Below are 27477 nucleotides of genomic sequence, written 5' to 3' on the forward strand. Positions count from 1 at the left end.
AAGGGCTTAACATTAATTTAAAATGGAAAGCACCTCATAGATCTAGAGAGGAAACTAATGAATTCATTTATCCATATATATCTTTGCCTCCTAGTTGCTGTTACATGGAGTTGTTACTACCACAGACTGAAGCAAGCTCTTACCTTTTCTTTTAACTCAATTTATTTATCTTGATGGTTTTCAAATTGATGTTCAGTTTATTTTATAGACAGCAGCCAAAAAAAAGAAACTGACTTCAATAACTGAAACTACTTAGTATTTTCTTTCCTTATGTGTTCCCTATTAACAGTTTTGTTGGGGTTGTTCATGAAGTTTCTGAACATTTTGCCTTTGAAATACTGCCGAAAAATATTGAGTTGGTTAACGGCTGGTACACTTTTTCGTTGCAAATTATCAGTAAACGTTTGAATGTTGGATTCTTGATGACCAACATCTGTAATACCTGGTCATAAAAGTTTAAAGGATGAGAATGAAGCAAAACTGTATATTACGTGCGAGTTCAGATCGTTTCGGTCTGCTGGTCCACTTCTTTATGAAAGCAAAAATCACAATCCTAATCTATCACACTGCTGAAATATGGCGCTGTCTGCAGAGAAGAGCCATAGGCAGCAGACAGGAGAACGTATCTACCCCCGAAATCAAGGCTTGTCTTTGAAAAGCTGAAAAGGTTTGATTGCTGCTGACATATCTGGGTTAGAATGATAACGGGGTGCCAGGCGCCCCCACCCCTCCCCCCCTACTCTATGAAAATCCATAAGGATATATATAAAAAAAGAGACGCTTTCTCAAAAGATATTCACACATTCCTGCTTTTTATTGTCTTATAGCTTGCTGCACCATGTGTGTCAAGGGGATAAATGTGTAGGTTTGGCAGCTTGCTTGTAAATCAAGGAAAAGGGATTAGGAGATGGAATCAACATGTATGTGTGCCTGGGTGGCACATCAAAGCGCAGCGTCTGTATGTGTGCATCTGCAGAATAAGAGGAACATGTATGTAGGTAGATTCAGTCAACCTGCTGCTATGTGACACTTTGATAATCCACACTGAATAACATTGATGTCACACGTTTCCCCGGCATCTCGCTTTAATTCAAACTCTCCTTTATGTTCTGCTCATACTCTCTCTCTCTTCCCCCCCCCCCCCCCCTCTCTCTCTCTCTCCTTCCACCTCTGCCTCCGTGCATCACTACCCTACTAGGAAAGCAGGGTGTGGGCAGACAATCTCACAGTCCCTTTCAAGGTTCAGAGTCCCTTTTCTTCCCTAGTTCCTGCACTGTTCTACATGTTGCTGCCTTATTAAGTTGTTCCCCCCCCCCCCCCCCCCCCCCACCCCCCCCACACACACACACACACACACACACACACACACACACACACACACACAGAAAGTGTCTGCTTGGTCACAGGAAATCTTTCAGGTTTTTTTGCCGGCTAATGAGCCTGCACCATCATCATGTGCGCACACACATACTGTACATGCTTCTGTATATGAACCATGCCCAGCAGCCTCTGTAGATATTCATTTTTTGATAATAGTTGCACCCTTGTGTAATGTTTTCTAAATATAGTGACTGTTTCACTGTGTGTGCAAAAAGCCTGTAGATTTTTGCCAAAATTTCACAGACACCAGCACATGTGCACTCTCTCTGATCTCTGTTTGTGTTACCAGTGATTTAATGGGTGGATTTTTTTGTTGTCTTATTCTTCTCATCCCTGTAGCTAGTCTAAAACACACACACACACACACACACACACACACACACACACACACACACACACACACACACACACACACACACACACACACACACACTCAAAGACACACACAGAGTTGTTCCAAAACAATATGTGGTCCTCGAATTGGCAATATGGTATATGCCATGTCATGGTATTACATGGCTTCTACTGTATCAATACAGGAAAAAAAAAAAAAAAGGCAGACTTCCAAAAATAAAATTCATATTATGCAGAGCTGATTCATGTCATCACAAATTCTTCCAGTCATATATATTTCCCAAACAATTTTTTCTGTTAGATTAGATGAAAAAAAGTTGACCGCACAGTTTGAAATGCACTGAGCAAATCACAGTCTAGTACTGTAAAACAGTTCACCCAAAACATTTTCACTTTAAAAACATTTCTATATATAAAATATGTTATAAGGGATGTTTATCTGTGGCAACCTGTCAACAACATAAAAAACATTTTATTAGCCACCCTATTAATGTTTATAGAAAACAACCCTGCTACAAACTTAGCTGAATTGATTATGTGATAATGGTTTTGGTTTTATCACCCAGCATCGTGACACTCATCTCGGTTAGATGTTTCAGCTCTAACCTTTAGATGTAGTCAGATGTGTAACTTTCACACAGCCAAAACTTGTGACCCACCATGTCAGGCATGTTACTTTGGATAAAAACATCCACCCGATGCTACACTGAATGCACAGTGGACTGGACCAGGGCATAAATGGGACTCTTAATTTAAGGCTGCAGACTGCTCCTTTGTGAGACCTCTGGAAGCCTGGGGGCCATGTCGACAGGCGGTGGGGGAGTGTTCAGCACTCATCATATGTCCCATTGTCAGCCTTCTGTGATACACACACACACACACACACACACACACACACACACACACACACACACACACACACAAACACTGTCCCCCTAATTTGTACCACTGTACCCGCCCCCCAGCTCCTCTGTGGCCATCCATGCCATCTCATCCCTCCCCTGGGCTCCCCATATCGCTTTACTTCATTATTTAGCGTGTTATTTTTTCTCCTCCCTGATCTATAGTCCCCACATCACAGAGTCGCCTAATTAATTATGGATGGACTGGAGGGGGAGGGGGTTGGGGGAGATGGCGGAGGAGAGGGGGCCCAAAAAAAAGAAGACCAGACATCCGCCTCATTACATATGCGCAGTGTTTTTGGAGCTTTATTAATTTATATCTTGTCAGACTGTGTCAAAGCCTTCAGAACTCTTTTGGCTTTTTAATACATTTAGTTATTTATGTAGCATCCCGCACTTCTGCCTTCATCCTCCCACTCCACACTCCCTCTATCTCTCTCTCTCTCTCCCTCCACCCCACCCAACTCCATGTCTCGATTTTAATCTCTCACCTTCTACATATCTGCATGAGCACACACACACACACCTGCACAATTTCCTGCCGAATGTCTCATTATCTGCTCTTGGCGGATGTTAAAATGTGTTTTACTCACCTGTAAGTAGAGATGGTCTCATCACTGGTTTTAATCATTTTTTTCTCGTGCTTGTTTATTTGGTGTGGTAAATATCAGATCACATTGAAAATGAAAGAAGGAATATATTTGATCGAGTTAAACCTAAAACGGCAGCTCCTGTCCTTTGAGAAAGCTCACGATGACTTTCGATCAAAACTGGCATGAAGCCATCTGCAGGAAGATGTCAAAAAAAATTTGGTCAAGCATACTATAATTGGAAGAAGACTTTTGTTTGGGTGATAGTTTTGTCTTATTTTTGTCTCTAGGACATACAGAGACATGAAAAATAAATAAATTAGTTTATATAATATGTAACTCCCGCAAATAGCATTAGGCCACTTCCTTTTATTGTACATGCAGAAAATCTTCAAAAGTGGTAATCAGTGAAGTAATATATGAATATTTGAATTATAAAAGCCTTTAGTATTAAAGTAAGGGAACTGCAGCAGTAGCCTGAGGCAGCAAAGCCAACAGCAGCCTGTGAGGGAAAACAAATACGGGGAGGTAAGGAAGGCCTCCGGCTCCTTTGACAGAAGTTGGGGTCTTGGACGTCCGCCATCACAAACACACTTTTTAACGTATATTCTCATACTTAAAAACAACACTCCTAACGTTTGTTAACGTTCATATTTGCCAAAGGAATTATTCTGCTACAGTATACACATCTGTTGATGTTAAAAATACTTATGAAGATGTCAGAATGCAACAACAGTCATCAAAATCTCCAAATTGAGCAGATGTTTTTGTGCTGTGTTGTCGTGCGGGGAACCATCTGTGGGATGCATTCCTTCAAGCATGTTTTCCACTTCACGGTCACACACAACTTTACTAAAAAAAATTCTTACCAGTTTCACTACAGCAAGATTAAGTGATCCTCATGATGAAGCGTGCGGATGTTCTGTGCGAACAACGGCCTGAGTCTGGAACGTTTGTGTGCAAAGAAACGCTTGAAGTATAATTCGGTCATTTAACGATTCCCTATCGGATATCACACTCAAACAGATCATCTAATATTCACAAATAATTGTGGGGCATTTTTTTTTTCACACACCCTACCCACAGCACGTACACATACGCATTTAAAAACTGTACAAACACCCGTCTCTCTTCCTCACCCGGTCGGTCCTCCGGAAATCAGCCGGATGGAGTGTCACATCTGGCCAAGAAAACCGCAGCATCCGTCTTCACAGATGAATTGAAAGCAGAGAAGTCAGGAGAAGGGAGGAAATATAAAGGAAAAAAAGATCTCTTGCAGTTTCAAACAAATCCCCCAAGTGAAATATTGTTTCAATGTACTCTGCACTTTGTAGCCCTAATGCGGGCTTTGAACTGTTTCAGCACCTGTCACAAATACTGACAGAATACTTTCTCTCTTTTCCTTTTATCCTTCTCACTCTCTTTCTCAATATCCTCTTTTTTTCCCTCCTTACTGCCTCCATCATTTCCCCTTAACCCTTTTCCATTCTGTTTCTAAAGCAGTGTGTTATTTTATTTGGGAAACCGAAGTTGGTACGATTTCTCTCCTCTTGCAACACATTGTTTATGAAGGCCTGAATCCCACCACTGGTTATCTTGCCATTGGCTTCCATTACAATTACAGACAGACTATAAATTCTTTGATGTAAACTGCAGACTAATATTATATAGAACGCAGCAACCTTTCAAACATAATATTTGTTATAATTCCTGAAAACTTGTTTTTTTTTTTTTTTCATTTTCTGGCAGGCTAACTGTAATGTGCCTGAATCGGACTCATAAAATATATGTGACATCATATTTGACCCACTATTTTTTTCGTGTTTAAAAAGTGGGTTAATACAGAGGACAGAATGGGAAAAAAGGATACCATAAGGAAAGATGACTACCAGAGAAAACGTGAGCAGGCAGCCGAGCTGACACAAAGTCAATTGAGGGATGAATTAAAGATTAGTTAGCTGCAGCTTGTGCTACAGGCTATGCTAGTTTCTGACACACTGACTTCTACCAGTTAGCTTTAACAGCAGGATGCTGAAACATTTCCTTTTTTTCCTCTCTCGTGGCACTTCGGACGATGCAAGCCCACAGCTTTTGACACGAACAATTTTTTTTCCACTGACATGACTTCAAAAACCACGAGTGCAAATCAATCTTTCTTCTTTTTTCTCTGCCCCCTTTCTTTCTCTCTCTCTCTCTCTCTCTCTCTCTCTCTCTCTCTCTCTCTCTCTCTCTGTCTATCTCGCCTCTCTCTCCTCTCTCTCTTCTCTCTCTCTCCATCTCTGGCTCCCTTCATGTTGTCTGAGACTCCAGGCAGTTAATTAAGTAGGACATTGTCAGGGAGCTCGGGCACATGGTGTGGATGAAGCATTCAGGCATATCTCCTTGCCTTTTTACATTTCCAGTCTGAAAGGTCTTTCCCTCATACTTTTGGTTCCTCTGTTTCTGTTTCATATCTTTTCTTTTGATCCTGCTTCTTTTATAGTCTTTCCATTTCTCTTTTCCTGTCCTTACATGAAAAGCTATCTTTACCCTTTGCTCTGTTCCCAATTAAACTAGCTTCCTCTGCCTCCACTCTTCCTCCTCACTTTCTCTCCATCCCCTTCATTTCCTCCTTTCCTCCTCAACCATGCTTCATGTCTCTCTCTCTCTCTTTTATTTCCTCTCTCTTTTTACTCCCTCCACCATTCCCTACCTCCCTCCCTCCCTCCTCCCAAGCCATCCATTTTCCCTGATCTCCATTCCTCCCTTCACCCGCCTCCCTCCTAGTTGATTATACATCAGGTCTTCTGTAGCCTGCGTAGTCCTACTATAGTATTCCCCTCTCTCATTATGTGTTGTGCATGTGTTTGTGTGTGATCAGACACACAAGGCCAGGGCTAAGCAGGCTAATGAACAAACTCCGGCATTGTGTTCAGGCCCTGGGGGACTCACTGTAGCTTCTAATGTACAAAAGCTACAGCTAGAGCAGGGGAAAGAAAAACTCACTGACAGGGAGCCAGATATCTGCTTAAAGGAAGAGCTACAATGAGAAGTGAAGTGGAGGCTGCGCGGTGCCTCGTGTGCAGTGAATATTTTACAAGGGTCTGGTCAGTGATTTACTGTCCTTTTCACTTATTATCCTATTCTCCCTTCTTCACTGGTCAACATGAGTGTGTTATCCTGTTCAGCTGCTCTGACCAGCTCAGATTATCCGCTGTAGCTTCTTCTACACTATAATTGTGTAGTATACCTGGCTGAAATAGCTTTTTAGGTGAATGATCAGTCCAGTTTCTGTATCCGCCTGCACATGTCTCTTATTATCTGAGTCACTTAACTTTGTCTCCAGGTTGTGTGATATGTCTGGAGTGTTCTGGCTTGTTATCCCTCTGGCTCTAACAGTACGGTACAAGGTGGGTGAGCTCCACCCATGCTTTAACTCATGTTGTATAAGATCTGTCACCCGCAACCCCCCTCTGCTCTCCTCTCCTCTCCCACGTTCTCAGTCTTGATGAGATCTGCATCGTTGCCAAATTGTGGCATGAGCACCGTAATGACTTCATTTCTTCCAGCACATGCACATCTCGGAAACGTTCCATACTGTCCTGTCTGATTCGTGCACCGTAAACACATGCGAACATATTTAATTAATCCAACTGCACACTGAAAAAAACTATTTGTCCTCCACATCTATGGAAGAACACCCTCCAGGGTTGTGTACTTCAGTGGTGTGAGCCAGTGGATGGGCTGCCTCCAGATGATGTAAACAAGACTCTCAGCTCTGGACAATGTCAGTTAAATGTACACACACACACACACACACACACACACACACACACACACACACACACACACACACACACACACACACACACACACACACACACACACACACACACACACACACAGGCAACAAACACAAAGTTCATGAGCTCATTACTCCATTCCACACATGGACATTATACACGGGAGTCTCTCCTCCTGCCATAACAATGTCGCACTGTTATGATGTGAACAGTTTTATTGGTGAGATAATATTTTATGAACTATGAATGAAAAGATTTTCTTGCTCAGATGTTGTTGTGCACCATTTAAATCTGGTGCAAGGCCAGTGGGAGTGTTGCACAAGCCTGCAACACTTTAACAGTGAGTGCATCACAGCACAGCTCTTGAGAGCAGAATGTGTTATGGCAAATCTGTCATGAAGTCAAATACAGTATGTAACCCACGGCTTTCTTGCTTTTTGGCTGTTAGCAACAAACAAATGATTAATTTCATCACCCCTTCTCTTATCTTACTGTTATTCCTCCGCGTTTGCTCGCTTCTCTGACCGTGTTGAGCAATCACACTCTCTTTTGACTGTTGCTGTTTCCTTCAGGAATACAAGTTGTGTTTTTCTGTTTTTTTTCTAACTCTACAGGATTGCCCCCAGATTCTGCCTTCAACCCAGATATACATCCCAGTCGGGGTGACCAAGCCGATCACCTTAGCCGCCAAGAACCTGCCGCAGCCGCAGTCGGGACAGAGGAACTACGAATGCGTCTTCCACATCCAGGGGGAGACGCACAGCGTGCCCGCACTGCGCTTCAACAGCACGTCCATCCAGTGCCAGAAAACAGCGGTGAGTAAGAGGAGATGGAACATAGAGATTTGGGAAGTCATTTTAGCACTCAGCAGCTGTTGGTGGTGCGTTCTGGAGTCAGTATAGTAAAACAAAAGGTGCTCACAGTAGGTGAGGGAAACAGTTATAGATGCCATATTGTCTCAGGCACAAACTTCGTGACTCCTATACACAGTAAACTGGAGCTCGGATGATACTTTAAATTTGTATAAACTAAAAGCATCGTCATTTAGCACTATTACTCTCCATCTAATCAATGCTGCTAGGTAACTAAATCATGATCCCAGTGAGGACATTGACCCAGCCAGGGTTAAATAATGGCCTCTACAACCAATGACCATTCCGGACACCAATGTCCTCACAGTCCTGATAGATCAACATCCACTACATGGACACCGGCTCGGTCACAATCTAGATTAATGACCAAATGCTGTTATGTCACATTGAACTGGTATTTGGCAAATAGATATTGACAGCAAGTGTTCACCTGTGAATTGAGATGCAGATATATAATAAGGCTTTTCCTAGACTGTATAGTGATATACATCATCAGATATTATTATGGTTTTGTCGGACATCATTTAAATTAATGGTCAAGTGTGAAGGTGCAACAATCAGCTATAGTTTTGTTTCATGCTTCTGTGGTTTGTAATGTATTTGTGGTCTGGGCTGGTAGGGATGATAGGTGTGTGTTGGATTAAATTGTTGTCAAGGAGGGTTTTTATTTTTGCAGAAGTTTCTAGTGTGTGTGGGTCCATGCCGCTCTGTGTGCTGAAAATAGGGCTCTGTGTGTGTGTGTGTGTGTGTGTGTGTGTGTGTGTGTGTGTGTGTGTGTGTGTGTGTGTGTGTGTGTGTGTGTGTGTGCGCGGCTTCAAACTAGTATGACAGATAAGAGGTAGCTAGCGTCGTGCTTCACTGAGGCTGAAAATGTGAAGAGGAAGTCTGTCTCTGAACCTCGTTGGGAGCGGATTGATCATGTTTACACCTCGACTCTATACCTCTCCCTCTCCTTTTCTCTATCCACCCGTAGAGCTCATCTTTCTCTCTGCCTCCCTTCCTCCCTGCGTCTGTCATACTTTCCTCTTCCTGCCATTCCCGACTTTCCTCACTCCATCTTCCTCGTCTCTCATAAGTTTACTTCTGCTGCTCGTCCTGTTTCTATCTTAAGATATAAGATGAGATGAGAGCTGGTGTTGTTAATTCTGTTTTGCATGATGATGTTGCAGCTGTCATAGCAACTCGTCATAGATGGAAGAAAACGTAACGGATTCAGATAAAGTAGAAACACGCAGGTGTTATTTCTGGTTAATAAGCTTTTGCACTTCATCAGCTGTCAATATGATGATAGACAGAGGTGTATAGAGTCATAGAGATGTTAGTAGACACACGTGTAGAGCACAAAGCAGCAGTGATCTCAGTTTAGCTGTATATATAGCTCTGTGGGTAGCCCGGCTAGTGCAGTATTTGATTCTGTCTCTGTCGACGGGCAGTCTTCAGGTGTTGGCACAGGCTTGCCAGTTGTTTGTGAAGGCAGGGCTAATTATCTAGCGATAGGGTTGTCTCTCCACAGAGATGTCTGTTTATTGACTGTTTATTGTGGCGGCAAGGCCAGTGTTAATCAACAGCAAAGCCTAGCTCCAGCAAAAAGCTGAATTTCTCCCTTTGATGTCCACAAAGCAGACATGCTAGCAATAATTAGCCTTGGGCTGTCAACGCTTAGCCTTTGTTTTGCAATTAGCATTGGCAACTTGACTGCATGGCCAGATATCGATGCAGCGCGTGCATCGAGTCCACATGCATCCCTTTTTAGACTCTGTGGTTGAAAAAGGTGCCAGCTGCATGAACTTGCCATTAAAGCATAATTCATGCAGGCTGGAGATTATGAGTTTAATTATGTGTCATGAATTATTAGGATGAGTCTTATTATAGCTGTGGAGCAGTATTTCAGAAGAATGGGGGTCTTAAATATTAGTTTATCCATTTATAGACCTTCATATGTCTACTTTTTTTACACGCCTGCTTCCATGTTTGTTCTTACTTTGACAGTGTTCAGCACCAACTCAATGAATCATGCATGACTCTGCAGTAGAAATAGACTTCATCTGTTATGCTGTGTACACACTGCTGCCTCCGTTTAAAGGCACACCGCTATGAGGACAGGGGTTAATCAGTGTCTGTGCACATGTGCATTCTTCAGTATGCCGTGGGCTACGGATCCCAGGGCGGCTGTGTGTGTGTGTGTGTGTGTGTGTGTGTGTGTGTGTGTGTGTGTGTGTGTGTGTGTGTGTGTTTGGATGTGCAGTTCCATCAGACGAAGACTGTTTGGTGGGACTTATTCAGCTTGCTAATCAATGGGAGAAACACAGGGGTGCTTATCCACAGTTTAGCCTAAATGCATCTCAAACTACTGTCACACTGACATACATTTACACAGGAAGGGTGAGAACAAGGGCAGAAACAAGAGAACTGTGTTTAGAATTAAAGCGGTAAGGAATGAGGGAATACGAGTGGAAAGAACGGGAAAGTAGAAACGTTCACGAGAAACGGAGAGAAGGAGGACAAAAATGGAAAGAAGGAAACTTATAGTAGAAAGCAATGGAAACAGAAAAAAATGAAGATGAGCAGATGCAACACAGACAAGGGAAATTGGAGTGTAGTAGACAATTTCAGGTGAGATGAATGGAGAAAAGTCAGAGGGAGAGTGATATGGAAACGAACAGAGGGGGAGAAGGAGATGAGAGGCCGTGAGAGAGAAAATCAGCTCGAAAAGTCTCTCCCGGGGCCAAAACTCATTCTCTTTTCGTTCATACAATATCACCACACCATCCAAAGGAAGATAACTATCCACGGGACATTCAGGACATCTCCAGGCAGATCGTATTTAAACTCCAGTTTCCCATACTTCGCTGCTTTTTCTATGACCATAATAACTCTATACTCTTACATAGTATCCCCTAACAGGAGGCTGTCAATAACCCACTCTATATATATGACTCGTGATATATGATAGTGTAACTTCAGCTCCATACTAACAGTGTCGGGTATTGACTATCCATATCTGCTCATGGGAGAAAATATTGGTGCTATGGTATTTCTGTGTAAAGTTATTGTACAAACCGACTGATCCCAAAGGGGGAACAGCGAGTGTATCATAAGACCTGAGAAAGAATGCAGTATTGGAAAAAGGTTTGCCTTTGCGAGCAGAGACATGAAACAAGTGGGCCACTTTATGTTGGAGGTGTGCAGACTTTGAAGAATCCTATGTTGAGGGTAAGATTTTAAAAAGTGCTCTAAGCTCTGAATTTTGCTGTGTTGAAGCTTCAGAAGGTTTATGTTGTGAAAGGAACGGTTCGGCACACACTTTTTCCATTTCTCACTTTTGAAGTTGGGTACTTAGCCAAACATTATTCAAAATGTTTTTGGAACCTGTGAAAGTTGATGAAATGGCAGACTGTCCGAGGTCCAGTAGCAAGTTAATTGGAGGAAAACACTGATCATTTTGTAAGAAGAAGGGAAAAAAAAAGTGTCCTCTTCGTATTTCTTGGTGCCAAACAAGCCCACATTACTACTGACACATACAGAGCCATCCGCTAAGCCTTATGGTAGCAGTTAACTCCGGTCAGCAGCCATCAAAACAACAAGCTGGTGTCTACATTGGTGCCTTCCGGTTTTCTGACCCGATCCAGGCAGCTTCCTAGTGTGTGTGGTCCAATCAGAGTCTGTGGTTAAGGTGCAAAGGCCGAATTGATGCTGAGCTGTGGGCTGAGAAGTTGTGCTCAGAGCACCAGAGGGGTCATGGGAGCGAATAAACACATGCACATGCACTTCTCTCACACACATTTGAGCACACTCTTGAGGCCGACGGAGCACAGCTGGACATCTTTTCAAGGCTGAGGTTGAGAGAAGAGACCCGAACCCAGATCGCAGCTCTTCCCTTTCTGTTCCTTTATCTCCCGGTGCTGTTTGCTTTTTGTCCATTTGTTGCTCCTGTGTCTCCGTTTCCCGAGCTTCTCTCCCTCTTTATCCTTCTTTCTTGTTTCTCCCTGGAGGGCAGGAATGAGAGGACAGATAATATCAGCGTGGGCCTTACACCATTACCTTCTGTCTGATAAACCACTCGGCCACTCCATCACCCTCTTTCTCCCACTCCTTCACCAGTGGGGGGGGGGGAGCAGACATGGGGGCAGGAGGAGAAAATCCAGTTTGGGAAAGGGTGTGTGTCTGTGTGCTATTCTTCTGTGTGTGTAGAGAGCAGCTGTTTGTTAAAGTAGTGATGCGAAGTATCAGGGGTCCTGATGGCATCCAATTAAGGGAGATAAAATGATGATGAATTGAAGTCGGGCAGCAGAGACCATGCTCGTGTGGGTGTGGGTGTGGGTGTGGGTATGGGTATGTGCGTGTGTGTGCGTGCATATGAGCTCTCTCACACACACACACACACACACACACACACACACACACACACACATATAGGAAGATGGCAGAGGAAGAAAGCAACCATACAGTATATTTGGCGAAGACTGTTCTGGGAATAGAAAGACGCTGAGCGAGGTGAGGACAGAAGGACAAAAAGACAGGGATGTTTTTAGGCCAAAACCAGGAAAAAAGAGAGGGAGCAGTGTGAAAGATGGATGAGGAGGAGGAGGGAAAGAGGAGGAGCGCAATGAGACTGGACTGACAGAGTCTGCTCGCTTCCGATGGGAAATGAGCGAAGGACGGCAGACAAGAAAGATGGATAAATAGATGAATGGATGGATAGACCGGGCAAACAGCGGTTTTAGAGGAGAGACCAAACATGTCTGCAGGGAGAGTGGGTAACACAAACCACACTGGTCTAATGGTGTCACACACCCTATGTGGTCTGTGTATGAGAGAGAGCACTGTGCTGAGACAAACATCTCTTTTTCTCTGACTCTTTGAAGACTTTTTGAAGTTTATGGGACTTATTTATACACGTAAAAACAAGCATTTCTAAATTATGTAGAAAATATCATTATTTGAAATACATTGTAAAGTGTAGATGAATTCACATGGTGCCTAAGATGGCAGGAATGAGGGCTAATGAGAGCCTCGGCGCTGGTCGGTGAAGGGAAGGTGCTGCAGAGCATGATACAGCCTGGCCTGGCATGGCCTAGCACAGCTTAATGAGAAATAAACACTAGACCTGCCACCGCAGTGAGCCACAGCACACACTGACACAGTTTTAATTGGCTTGCAAACTGTGTGTGTGTGTGTGTGTGTGTGTGTGTGTGTGTGTGTGTGTGTGTGTGTATTGTGTAGAGATGGATTAAAAGAGCAAAGGAAATTCACTGGACCTCATTGTGAACAGCTGCAGATTAAAGACTTTTCATGATTCCTTTGTCATGTGACGGCTCAGACAACAACACTGGTCAGATTGTGACTTTGGGGCACTACATTGTGTTTGTTTAAAGTTGTGTGTCATGTAGTATTAGCGTCTTCCTCAGTGGGATCTTCAACTGGGAAAATAATCCATCTCATTTAATAAATTATCGTGATTTTTGTTCATATTTATTCACTTCTTTATAATAATGTGTGTAAGTTAATGTATGGTGTTAGGGAGGCGGTAAGAAATCAATACGCTTTTGTGATTTGTGCACTCAATCATTAGGTAATGGTCTGTTTTTGTTTACACTGACTGCTCTCGGATTAATCTCCCAATGAAGGAGCTCAACGTGAGGCGAGGAAGAGAGAGCCTCACCTCCCTGAATGTGCCCTTACTGTCCTCTCATGCATTCCTTCACTCTCCAACTCTGCCTCCTCTTCCCTCCCTCTCACGTATGTCTGTCTCTCCCTCCTCTTCCTCTCCAGCTTCCGCCATCTTCCTCATTTCTGTCCCATCATTGGCCCGCTGCCTCCCCTCCTCTGTGACAGGTGAAGAGCAGAGCTTCCACCCTCCTGTCCAGGATAAATAATTATTAATTGCTGCACAGCTATCAGCATATGCCAACTTCTCCACCCCGTCCTCCACCCCACTTTCATGATCAATTCCTAATTTATGTCTCTCTCCCCATGTCTCTGCAATTTATATCCTTTACTTTATTTGTCTCATAGCAGCTTTACACTTTTCATTTCTGTATGATGATTTGTAGTAAAAAAATGAAGCAGCAGAAGTGATTAAAAAAAGATTATCCTGCTTTTAGTCTGATGAAATGAGAAACAATAGACCTCCGCTTACTGTTCCTCCACGTCTCTATTGGACAGTCTCATTGTCTATACAGTAAACTGAGTTGCAGCCACACACCTCAAACAACTGATTCTTTTTCACCAGAGTATGCTACTATAAAGATAACTGATCTCAACAGGGATTAGGTACTTTCAAAAAAGGCTCAACCTCTGAATGAGAATCAAATTCATGTGTAAAGAATAAACCTGTGCAATTACAGAATCATACACACACACTGGCACCAACAGTGACTTAATTAATGCAATTTAAACTATTTGAGATTAAACTCTTATGTTAACAGTAATAATAATAATAATAATAATAATAATAACAATAGTAACAGTCCCCTGTCAGATGTGGAGGGAGGAAATGCAAATTTTTCAATCTCAGCGTGTTACATAGAAATAGTTTGCGGCTCTATTTATGCCACTTTATTTGATTGTCTTCTTCATGTGTGTTTTGTGTGACAGTGCTACTTTAGTGATTGCAGTTATGTGACAGTTGAATAGTAAAATGTGGTTTGTATTTACGCACAGTGATTAGATATGTACGGGGGAGCAGCACGGGGGTTAGCGAAGAGAGAATGTTCTCCAGAAGAATGGCATTAAGTTGACAGAGGAGAAAAAAGAGTGACGGCATTGAACATTTCTGCAAACTACCAAAAATCAGTCTTTTGTCCAGGGAGACGTCCAGTAAGCTTACACTAGCTTAATGCGTAGGCTGAAAAATAAGAAACATTGACTGTGGCAGCATTATTTTTCCCTCAAGCCAGCAATCCCCCCCCCCCAATCCCCTCTCTCTCTTTTTCTTTCCATCAATGGAGAAAGTATGTGTGCAAGTGCATGTGTTTGGGTCTGAGCGGGAGATAAGCTGGGAAACTGGGTCCGGCCATGCTCCAATCCTGTTAGCATTAGCGATTAGCACTGGCTAACAGGCCCCTATTATGAGCCGGGGCTGATTCCACGTTGCCTGACCTCACACATACCATACACACACACGCACACGCTAAGCTATAGGAAGGATTACCACTTGATCCTTGATTAGGAAGCCATATCTTCCGGGAAGTTGTGTGCGTATAAAAGAGTATGCTGTGTGTGTGTGTGTACATCGAGATTTGGACATAAACTGTATGCCCAGTCTTATCTAAACCGGCAAAACACATTTCACATGTAACCGACATTCAGTCAGTGTCCTCTACTTTGCTTCAGCGCTGTCCCCGTGTGACATATTTCTCAACCAAAATGATGTAGATTGGAAGATATGTTGTGTCAGGTCATTTATTTTGATAGCTGCTGTCATCATCTTCAGAAAGCAGGTGAGAGAGGAAGAGAGGAACCTGTCCTATCCCAGGACTTGCCCTGGGCAGGTTTGATATTTTTAGCCGTCCAGCTTGCGCACAGCTTCAAAAATGACTAATTATCTGTCTGTGACCCTCACAGAAGGAAGCTGTTGTGACTTCGTACCTGCTTTACCTTCCATCTTCAACTCTCCACCTCCATCCATCTATCCTCGCCTCCCCCTTCTTTCAGTGTCAGAGTCCCAGCTGGTGATGGTGCTGCAGAGTTAGTATCTGCACTTTTCTGCTGTGAGCCTGTTGTCGGGGCAACGTCTTATTCATTCTTTCCATCATTCCGATTTTTTTCTAACTCTTTTCACATTTTAAATGGTCTCCCAATTCCTTTACATACATTTTTGTCTTTTTTTTGGTCAGTCCTCTTTTTCTCTGTTTCACCTTTTCTTCTTGAGTACTGTAGATTTTGCTCTGTGAAGTTTCTGTCCTTCTCTTTATGTGTTACTTCAGTATTTTCATTTTATTAATGATTTTGCGGGTGTCTTACCAGTCCTCATGTTAAAGTCTGTAGATACAGGACTTTCCACCATCACATTTCCTTCTAAATTGAATCTCTTTTTGGGATTAAATTGCAGAATATAGAACATTTTGATTTTGTTCCACTGTTTGCATTTCCCTCTCTTCCCTTTACACATGCAAATCCTGACCTTTTTCACAGTAACCTCCTTTATGTTTGTATTCTCCTATTGGAATCTGCCGTGTAGTGAGTAAACCCTGTACAAGTGTGTATTCCCCGAACTGTGCATTGTGCAACTGTGCTGGTTCAGTATGAAAGTTTAATAAGCCCGCGTGCAATGAGAGGAGATGAGCTTTAGATCATAACCTAACCTTTCCTGTGCCTCCCCACTTCCCACCCTCTACTGCCCATTAAACACACACATATATGCACATACACACTCGTCCCTCACTAAATATTCATGTTTGTGCTGAGTGAAGGAACATACTCAAGCACATCCCAGATTCCCCGCTCTCAACACAGACCCCCCCCCCCCCCCCCCCCCCCCCCCCCCCGCTGAGGATGGTTGTGCAAACACAGACACATACCTGTGACATGGATTTTAAAAAAGAGGGCAGGCGTTGTTATTGTTGTCAGCACAAGCACACCTCCAGAGAGATGACTTGTTAGGGTGTAAAGCAGGGTTAAGAGGTCCACACACATCTGTCATCTAGTTCTCTATCAAGTGGAATTGGCCATGTGATTCAGAGGGGAATCAGGCCGCATTCTGATTCGCTGGTCAGCAGAGGAGCTGGGATGAGAGTGAAAGGTAGCTTGACCTCTTGTCCTTTACTGTAGCTGCTGTTCCGTCCTGAAGGGAAGTAACAGAGCAGCGCAAGAAGACAGTCAATGACAATGAAATACAGAAACGGATACAGTAAAACACTGTTTAACATTTGAGGCAGTGGATTACTCAAAGAAAAACACATTTTAAGTCCTGTATTTTTTTAGGTGTCATAAATGTTGGCTGGGATTGTGCTGACTTTGATTCTGTATTGAAGGATTGTCTTCCATGAATGAAATGGTGAGGAGAGAAATTAAAGGCCACAACATGAGAAAAGTTAGTGAAGCAAACACAAGTCATTTATTTACTTTGGACAAGTTGAACAATTTGATTATTCATTCTGTCAGTCGACAGAAAATTATTTTAGAAAAAGTTCTCAAATCTGAATATTTTATTTAATTTTATCAGTTATTTTACATGCACTTTATTAACCCCAGGTTTACCTACATTCTCCAGGGTTTCTGGAACTTAATTGCTGCTGTTTTGCTTTTGACCACTTCAGTTTTCATCCACCATGTCATGTTGCAGTGATTTTTTTTTTTTTCTTCAGAGGCTTGTGAGGAAGCCACCTGTTGCTTGGTGAGAACTGACTGTCAAGAAGACAGTTGTTAAGATCCAAACACCTTCGTCGGCTTGAAAAGTTGCTAAATACGAAGCTGCCCTTTGGCTGGATAACACCCTGTCTTCGCCTCATTCACCCGCCTTCTTTGTCCCACTTACTTTTCTGGCCTCTCGGTTTTATCTCAGATGTATCCACTGTTTTTCCTCCTCTGACTTCTCCCCCCCTATCTCCTTCTTGCTGCCATCCTTTAATGTTCTTCCACTTCTTCCACATGTTCACAGTGCAGAGTCCCTGTGCACCTCCCTGCCTCTTCCCTCTTTTCTCTCCCATTGTCTTCCGCGCTCACACACACACTCCAACACACTCATGTGCTCCCTCCATCTTTACACAGTGAAGTGTTGAAATGTTCTTGTTCTCAGGCAGACTGGGTGGTCTCTCGATGGTTAGTGAAGGAATGAGGGAGGGAAAGACTGAAGAAGTTCACATGCTCCAATTTCAGGAGAGAAATAACTGTTGATGTCTGAAACATGCTGTTTTGTGTGTGTGTGTTGTCTTCCTGTGTTTGCCTGTGTTTTTAGGCATCATTTTTTATTTTCTGTATAGACGACGTCTTTGATGAATTTGCTGGTACCCTTCTTTGGAAACTGTCCCGTGTGCAGGATGCATATTTATAGCCCAGCGTACACGTGTTTGTCTGCAAGTGTTTGGTACATGCGATAAAGGAATCTGCTTCATATTTCCTTGTTTGACTGTGGGCGTTTTGGGGGATGGAGGTAGGGGAGAGAAAGTCAGGGTGAGATTGATCGGGGGAGAGGTTTGTAAAGAGGTATAGGGAAGGAATAATGAGAGAGAGAGGAAGAGGAGAAGGAGGGGGTGGGAAGGAGCATTGCGAGAGAAGTAGAGGCAGAGGAATGTGTGAAAAGACCAAGGCAGACATGTCAGAGAACAAATTGAAAATGCCAATTTCACTTTAGCCCCCACCAGCTCAGGCGCTTATAGCTCAGCCCCGGCCTCTTATTCCATGTGTAAATGAATGGTGTCCACAGAATAACACAATCACCTCTCTCTATCCATCTTGCCCTCGCTCTTTTCTCCTTCACCCTCCCTGCTGTATTATCGGCTCCTTCTTTCCACCATCTTCTCATTGTTTTCACACCATCACACGTTCCAAACATTTTGCAATCTTTTTATCATCAGTTGTCACTTTTCTTTCCTGTCTTTCTTTCTGCACTTTCCAAACTGTCCTTCACTGACTACATCCAGCCTTCTGCAACACATCTTTTATAACTAATCATTTCAGCTTTATGATCCGTTATAATGCAGTGGTGCAGTCCAATGCTTGAATATATCCTGTGTCTTGTAGGCCAGCATCCAGGTGAAATTACTTTTGGTTAAAAGTTTTCTCTTTAATAGTTCATAGCTGCTCAATAAATTAGAGCGCTAAAGAATTTGCCCTTAAATGAGCACTTAGAGCAAAGTAGTATTTCTTCAGAGATACAGAGACAGCTTTCTTTATTTGGATATCAGCATCTCTGCCTTCAGGGCCAGCTCAATGTAAATCATCCAATCACCAAAAGTGAGGAAGGAATTAATCAGCCATTCACACATTGTGACATTGCAGTGTCCTCTCATTTTCTTATCTTCTCTATGCACATTTCTTGATCGTTTCCCCCCTGAAATACATTTGAATTCACTATTATTACAGATGTCAAGATAAATCTCATAGTATCACACTGGAGTGGGTAATATCACATAGTGCCGAAGTTGTAGCCGATTCAATCTGTGAGGGCCCCGTAGCCTCAGGCTTGGGCCTTTCACATTGGATTTTATCACCACTTCACTAGAAGAGAATTGTCCTGCTATCTTTCAGCCAGAGGCCACTGAAGATAGTGACCATACCAGTGGTAGAGCGAGTGACTGGGCACCCTGTAACTGACAGAGGCATTAGGTCATACATGAAGTCTAACCAGCCGTCAGCCCGCATCACTGCAGAGAACATGCAACCACGAGCATCTGTTTTATGTTGTATCAAAGACAACTAATAAATGGAGAAGTTCAAAATGCAAAGTGTGTCTCAGATTGGGATGTGATGCTCTTGATGAATGAGTATTTTCAGCAGACTCTGTGTTTACCTCAGCATGTATGAGAGGGGAGTGATTGGGGAGGCCGTGTAACTTCTAAAACGGCATTTTATTTACAGGTGATAATCGTTGTTGATGATTTATCTGTCTGGCGGTTGGGAGGGTGTCGGAGCAGCTCTCTCTCTGTTGTTACCCCTCCAGTTAGCACTCTGCATCACACTGCAGCTTTTGAAGCTTGTTGTCTCATTTAGGGCAATTCCATAAAACTGATTATGCCAACGACAAGTCAATTGCATTTCAAGTCTTATTAGTTCAGGATGCAAAAATGAAATTAGATGAGAATATTATTGTTGGAGATATATTATGCTTTTCATTCATCACTGGAATGGAATGAGTCATGCAGTGATGGGGATTCCAATCTCTTAATCAACTCCGCGCTCTGCCAGGCAGCAGCGGATGTGCCATGTGTAAAAATCACAATATAGCCTGTCTCTCATCATTCATTTTTATGGGCCTTCAACTGTGTGAGCACCGCAGGGGACGACATTACCACCAGCCACCAGCTGAACTCAGTTTGCTCTTGGTATTGGCTGATTTTTATTCTCCTTTGCTAATTTGATATTTTATTTAATGGTTGGAAATGTCTGATGATGATTTTATTGGTGTAAGAAAAATGACTGAATGACTATGCTTGACATTGTCGTTATTTTACATTGCAGTATGCTTACGAGGGCAATGACATCAGCGACCTGCCAGTGGACCTGTCTGTGGTTTGGAACGGAAACTTCGTCATCGACAACCCCTACAACATTAAAGGTGAGTTACTGTAGCATCGTACATTAATGACATGTTTTTTTTTCTTTTTTGAGATCTGAGATTTGAATCTGCAGGAACAAGTTTGTTTTGTCTCACAAAGGAGTCGAGGAATAGAGCGACAGTCCTTACAAGTGCCCTTCACTTGTGATTTATTTAATCTGTATCATCTGTTTAACCTTTAAAATTACATTAAAAACTCAATAATCAGTCCTATTTCTAAAGCTGTCGTATCGTAGGCCCTGGCTGATCAAATATCTCAAAAACAACTTCCCAGGAACAGATACAGACAGTACTTCAGTCAATTTCTAAAAAAAAACAAAAAAAAAAACAGATCCAACTGCCTTTTGTAAAACGAATCCCTCAAGCCCAACCTTTGTTTAATGTTCTTGGTCTGAGATGCTTAAACACTCTTACATACAATATGTGTGTTTGTGTGTGAGAGAAAGAGACACTAAAAAGGCCCTTCAACTGTTTTCTTCTCTTGAGTTGTGTTTGGAGACCATTAAACACTGAAACTCCAGGAATGTGTGCAAATATCTGAACGTTTTTACTCTCATCAGTGCAAGAGACCACACATACTGTGCCTTTGGTCATTTGTATTCACTAATGTATAAATTGACTAATAATGATTTCTGTAAAGACCCCCAAGATTTTACCCCACGTGTCTCTTTTGTCATTGTTCATGGTCAGCAATCAGCGTCCAAATGATCAATTGAACTTACATTTTCTCTGCCATGAATGTATTACATTTGAATCTATTGAAGATCATTTAAGATGGACAGTATGTGCGTTTTGTAAAGTAATAAGGTTACTTGGTGCCGCGTTCAAATTGTAAAACCAGAGCTTTACAACCCTGTAAAACCCCTGTCAAGATCTAGATTGTAATAACAGTATAAAACCTGACAGGACTCATCCATCAAGGTTTGTGCACAAGGCTGCTTCTGGTGTTATTACAGTGATATTGTCTTTGGTCATTATACTTACATTTCTAATCTGACAAAATAAATTGGTTTACATTTAAAAAAAAATGTTTTCCATTGTTTATAATGTCACACTTTCAAACTGTAAATATCTCCTGAGGAGGATTTTTTAATTACACCTGTAACGGGTTTGCGGACAGCCATGCAAAGGTTGACCGGTATTATTATTTAATGATGCTTTACATACTGTGTATATCCATGTATTTGAGTGTATAATGTTTTTTCTAATGTAAAACCACACCTTGCCCTCCAAACAAAGAAGCATATGGGTAATAATTAAACACAGAGTACATACTCGATGCACCACTCTGTGAGGAGACAATGAGATCATGTCTGTCAGATGTAATTACCGGTAAAACTGTCTCTTTTTTTTTCTTTCTGCTGTGTCCATAATTATTGTGGCTCATACAGCACTGCAGGGGGCTGTAACATTATTCCCCTGCTGCGAGGTAAAGTAACACAATCGTCAGTGACCACTGCATTCAATATGGACCGTGGATGACATACAGACGGAGCACATAGGAGTTTTGTACAGCAGACGGAGCGGCGTTGTGTCGTCCTGGTTGTTGCTCTTTGATGGTTAAAGACGCAGCGAGGAGCAGAGATTTCCACGTGGTGTTTCACATACTGCTACATTTTAAACGTTTGTGTAGTATAGTCATTATTTGCCATTTGTCTGTAATGCAACACCACATAGTCACTTTGTTCCATTAATTGATCACTCCATGTCATCTGACTGCACCAAGCAAGCTGTTGTAGTCTCAGATTTCACATCTATCTCAAGCTGCTGCCGATGACTGATGTTATATGGATGTGTTTAAACATAAACAACGCATATGTCTTTGAATATAGGAGCCCCACTGTGCCCACAATAATATGGACATTCATTGGTGCGACAAAAAAATGCTTTGACAGTCAACAGTTCTCTGAAGTGCAGCAGCAGCATTGACTGTGTGCAGTATCAGCAGCGTGCATCAGTGTCTGTGCATTGTGTGTTATCTCAAGTGTAAATCTCCTAAGTGCATCCAGAGGTGACATACGGCCCGGAGATGTCTCTCTCCTCCTCTGTCTGTCTCTCTTCACTGCCAGCCCCCTCCCTGTTTCTCAATCATGATAATCATCTGGTGGATTGTGAGCGATGCTCGCCGGTTTTAAATACTGATAGGTTAATGTAATTAGAAGGGAGTAGTTTAGCAGCCAGTAATTGGTACAGGGTTTCTTTAAAGCTGCTCCATGACCAATGGGATTTGGGGATGAACTAGCAGAGAGAGGAAAAGATTTACTGTACTTTTCCTAAGGCCTTTTACAAAATGGGACCTTAACTCAACTTCGTCTCAGAGACACTGTTTTGAAATTTTTGAGACTCAAAGTCCCCTTCCTGGAATTTATTAACCCCCTAAAAATGCATCTGTTCATCCAGTTTCTCTAATACCTTAAAAACAGCCTGGTTGTAACTTGACACCTTTGCCTTTATTTGGTAAAAATTTATGTAAGAATATTCAAATATTCAAGTCCCCTGCCACTACCTCCACCCCCCATCTGCTGCTCACCTGCAGCTCAAGCCCCGCCCCTTAAATTGACTGGATTGGTTTTATAGGTGTGATGCCTTAAACCCTGGCTGTCTGAATCCATGTTTTTAAGACTGTCAGTCTGACACCGCAGTTTCAAAAGTGGGATTTCTCATCAATTACTGCTTATTTTGCTCATGATATGTCTTCTAGAAAAACACCAGATAGACCAGTGAACCTTGATTTCTAATGGAGTTGGCCTCTTAAATAAAGGTAGTTTCTTTATAACCAAAAGACCTGTCTTTTCATGTAATTATTCAAAACAAATTACATTAATACTTTTTTTTTAATTCTCCTGCTAGCCTACCCGCACTAATATTTTTATGATACTTAATTCTCTGAATCTCTTCTTGTTTTTGTCTCCAGCTCACCTATATAAGTGCTATGCACTGAGGGACAGCTGTGGCATGTGTTTGAAGGCAAACCCCAGGTTTGAGTGCGGCTGGTGCGTCGGGGAGAAGAAGTGTTCCCTGAGACAGGAGTGTACCCCCCCAGAGACCACGTGGATGCACGCCACAACCGGAAACAGCCGCTGCGCACACCCCAAGATCATCAAGGTAAGCCACTGTCATAATGACACATGCTTACACATCATACCATGGAGCAGTGCAGTACGCTTCTGAGGTAACAGACGACACATCTGACTACACAAATTCACACACACACACACACACACACACACACACACACACACACACACACACACACACACACACACCTTTCAGTGTTTAACATACAACAACACACACATAAAATCAGCTAGTGTGAAACAAACTTTCCAAAACTGTAGTACCACTTTTAATCTATTATTCATATGGAATGTTTACTGAATCCAACAAAAAAAAAATTATCATAATGATACAAGAACAAAGAAGAATTTCACAGCTTACTCCATAAATAGAAGTAAAAGCTCCGTAAAGAAATCTTTATTACCAAAAATGTAAACCACTCATTAACACCTTGAAGTCCATGAGGTCAGGTAACAGCTCATTAACACCACCTAAAATCAACATTGCATGGAGCAGTTAAATCCAAGTTAAAGAGAATGCTCTTCTCTTCCCACTGCTGAAGTCAAAGCAGACACTTGAGCTGCTGTTTGGCGAGTGTTACCTAGAAACTCAACCTCCTTAACAGCAAACAAGTCAGGTTCTTGTAAGGCCGGGGGTCTGAGGAGAGTGGGTTCAAATGACTGTATGCTCTTTGTTAGCGGCTTGTGATCGCCTTGAATTCTACTCTTTACATGAATAAAAGTCAACTCTCAAATTTCTCAGAGGAGGAGATTAGAAATCCCGTCCTGTGCTGTGTCATTGTTCAGCCTCAGCGAGTGAATAGAACATCATAGGAGGGGAAGCAGCAGACAGGAGAGACGACAACACAGATGGGCTGGCCAGGAGGAGGCAGTTCACACACACCCAAGACTGAACACACTGACGAGATTAGAGATGATGACTACACACACACACACACACACACACACACACACACACACACACACACACACACACACACACCTGAGGAGCCAGAGAGAGTGGATGTCTGGTGTGTGTGTGTGTGTGTGTGTGTGTGTGTGTGTGTGTGTGTGTGTGTGTGCGTGTGTGTGTGCGTGCGTGCGTGCGTGCGTGCGTGCGTGCGTGCGTGCGTGTGTGCGTGTGCGTGTGAAGGAGAGAGACAAAGAAAGCAGAGGATGTGGAAGTGTGCTAATTGTGTCTCACCATGGGTGCAGAATATGTGTGCATCTGACAGGCTGGGTGAGCTTCGACGTCTAAACACCGTGGCGTACCCATCTGTTGCCACCGGTAACCATGGCGGTGGTCCTCGTCTGTGTGTGACCTGGGTCAGCGTACCTACAGCTCACCACTGGGACTGAAACATGCACATCCGGCGCTGTTTGAAATCAATGCACTGCTGCGTCTTGACGTTCGACCGTTCCACTTATTGTCAACTGTCCTTCTTTCTTTTTGCTTTTCCATCATTATTTCAACGCAGCATGTAATTGTATCTCCAGTAAGGCAAAGCTTCATCTCGGTGGAAATGAGTGCAACTTCTATTAATTTAAATGAGTGTGAAATAAATGTAGTTCAAAATGCATGCCCATTTCACTGATGCACACTTGCATGGCTGCAGCCCTCACTGCATTTCCTGTGTGGTTCTTCTCTTTGAAAGTGGAATGGAGATATTGGATAATTGGAGCACTGGCACATAGATAAATCCGTTAGCTAATGCTCCCTTTCTGTTCCTGCTCGCTTCAGTTATCTCTTTGAAACAAGCGTGTAGAGGCAATTGGGTTGCGTGTGCGGGAGAGGGATGTGTGTGTGTGTGTGGGGGGGGGGTGTTGTGCACGTAAGCATGTACTCTCGTATGCATATTTAGGGGTAATCCTGGCCTCGGGGCAAGATGTTGGTGGCAGTCAAAAAGCTCAGAGAAGAGCAGGAGAAGAAGATCATACGTACAGTACTGCAGGCTGGAGGATGCAGAAGAAGAGACAAAGAAGAGCAGAAGAAGGGAGAGACAGCGGAGGAAGCGTTATCGCTGCGCTGCACCGCGCCGCCAGCCTCACCTCTCTTCTCCACCTTTGACATTTACAGTGACATTTAACGCCAAAAGAACATCTGCAGATGACAAAGAAAACCTCTCCCTTTTCATCTGCCATTTCATCCCTTCTCCCAAAGAGCATCACGTCAGCCACACAAATTGAATATTATTCCACTTCTTACCAACTGTTCGGTCAAATCCCTTTTTCCCTGTTTGATCCCCTCCTTTTATTTATTTATTTTTGCTCTGTTCGAACCGCTTTGTTCAGTTTTTGCAGCATGTTAGCTGATGTGTGGCCATTAGCTAGCGGATTAGCCACTAATTTCATTTGGACCGGAGAATATGTGTTCAGCAGGGGAGGAAACACCACTGGAGACACGCATGCACACACACATACTTTCCGTACACGGTACACACAGTTGGCTGGAACCTTCAGAGCAGCAAGTGTTGAACCTATTTGGTGTTATTTCTGAGTGTGCTATTGCCCATTTGATGTTGTTCAGTAGTGTGCAGTTGGGTATCATTCAACTAACAGCTCCGGCTCCTAAACGCTGGTCTCCAAACCCAGCAGTTGATGTTTCAGGTGAGAAATGATGACGTTAAAGTGCTATTTTTTCATAGTGCTGCATTTCTCTGCACTGATATTGTGCATTAAGATGAATTAGAACTGCTTTCCCAACAAGCAAATACACAGTGCGCGCACACACATGCACGCACACATCCCAGCACACATCCCAGATATACTCTCTGACAGCCTACATTCAGATGTATCAGAAATAAAATAAGCTCCAACTGAGGTAGTCTGTGTTGTATCCTCACAGCCACACAGATAATGACACACACACATACTGTCTGCCACTGTGTGTCCCAGTATAGCGCAGCAGTGTCCTGGTACTGGCCTTGGATGCTGCCTGGACCTCCATCATCCATCATCTCATGCCTGCCTTCTCCTAAGGGACAGGAAGAGCATTACAGTGAGCCCTTAGAAACCAATTAAAACAACGCAGGCCATGCCAGTGCGTGTGCGTGTGTGTGCGTGCGTGTGTGTTGAAGCGCCGTTGAGGGGTTGCATTTTTATTCTTTTAGCATGTGGCACGCTTGGGTGCCCTGATTGTGTATGTTGGCTGCTTTTTTGCCATCTTGCATGTGTAGAAAAATCTGAAAAGGATCCCCTAAAGTGTCTTGTTCCTTTGTGCTTACTAAAGGCCCATGATTTCTCCCTCACATACTGTTAAGATGCAATATTTGCCATTGCCAGACTTCTTTATCTGTCCCAACCTCTCAGCTAATCTCAGCTGTTAATCTTTGTTTTCTTCTCTTCATGTATCATCCGTAACTCTCTCATTTCTTCATTCACATATCAAACTATTGTTTTATTTTGTTTCCTTTATCAATCCTTTTCACTTTGCTCTCATTCTTCATGTTCCCTGTCCCCCTTTCCTCTTCGATCAACATGGAGAGAAATGCTGCTCTGTTTAGATGACTTTATCGACCAGGCTGCTGTGATTTGTGTTTTAGAGCTGAACGATGAGTCCCACAGTTACAACACTAAAAGAACTAAAACAAACCAATGCTCTTATCCATGAAGGAAGGATTGTAGCTGGATGTCAGCCATGATGAAGTCTTAATTGAGCCTTTTCACATTTTGGATGACCTCACCATCTAGAAACGCTCTGAGTTCAGCCAGGTGACGTAATTAGACCCAGTGTGATTTTGACCTGTGACACAGATTTGTTTCTTACATCTAAAAAGTTAGACTTTATCACATGGAACAATTAGTTGATGCCCTTCTTCACTCAGTCGATTGCCTCAATCAGTTTGTTTGTGACTTTTTTTTTCTGAGATGTTTTCATATCTCAGATAAACTTCAGAAGTCTTACACCATGTTCATATCATCTCTCTCTGTGTCCCCTTGCCTTCATCCTCCTCCTCCTCTTCCTTCTCCTCCTATAACTAGCAGATGCTATCTGTGCAATGCTGCTCCGCCAGCCACAATAGGCCTGACACAAAGCCTCCAACACAACGGGACAAGTCAGCGACAAAGAGAAAAAAGGGAGTTTGAATGGGTGTAGAGCGTTTTGACGGCGAGAGGAGAATAGAGCGCGTGTTTAGTCTTTTATCAGAACGGGCTTTTTTGTTTGTGTTGTTTAGTTGTGGATCGAACAATGTGTGTGTGTGTGTGTGTGTGTGTGTGTGTGTGTGTGTGTGTGTGTGTGTGTGTGTGTGTGTGTGTCTGTGTGTGTGCGCGTGCGCGTGTGCGTGTGCGCGTGTGTGTGTGTGTTTGATAAGCCAGTGCTACT

The 27477-nt window shown here is 42.9% G+C and overlaps 1 protein-coding gene across 3 annotated transcripts in view; it reads left to right on the forward strand.

Annotated features, from left to right (window-relative positions):
* plxna1b (plexin A1b) overlaps positions 1-27477 on the forward strand; it is a 191658-nt gene that overhangs the window by 123907 nt on the left and 40274 nt on the right. For all 3 annotated transcript variants that reach the window (XM_069158126.1, XM_069158145.1, XM_069158134.1), the window contains exons 10-12: positions 7623-7823; positions 20001-20097; positions 23012-23202. In XM_069158126.1, the coding sequence (XP_069014227.1) occupies positions 7623-7823; positions 20001-20097; positions 23012-23202 (489 nt within the window). The remainder of the gene's footprint in view (positions 1-7622; positions 7824-20000; positions 20098-23011; positions 23203-27477) is intronic.

Source organism: Embiotoca jacksoni, unplaced genomic scaffold (assembly GCF_022577435.1).
Source record: "Embiotoca jacksoni isolate LCO1_2020_lvr unplaced genomic scaffold, fEmbJac1.0.p SCAF_1, whole genome shotgun sequence".
Classification (NCBI taxonomy): Eukaryota; Metazoa; Chordata; class Actinopteri; family Embiotocidae; genus Embiotoca; species Embiotoca jacksoni.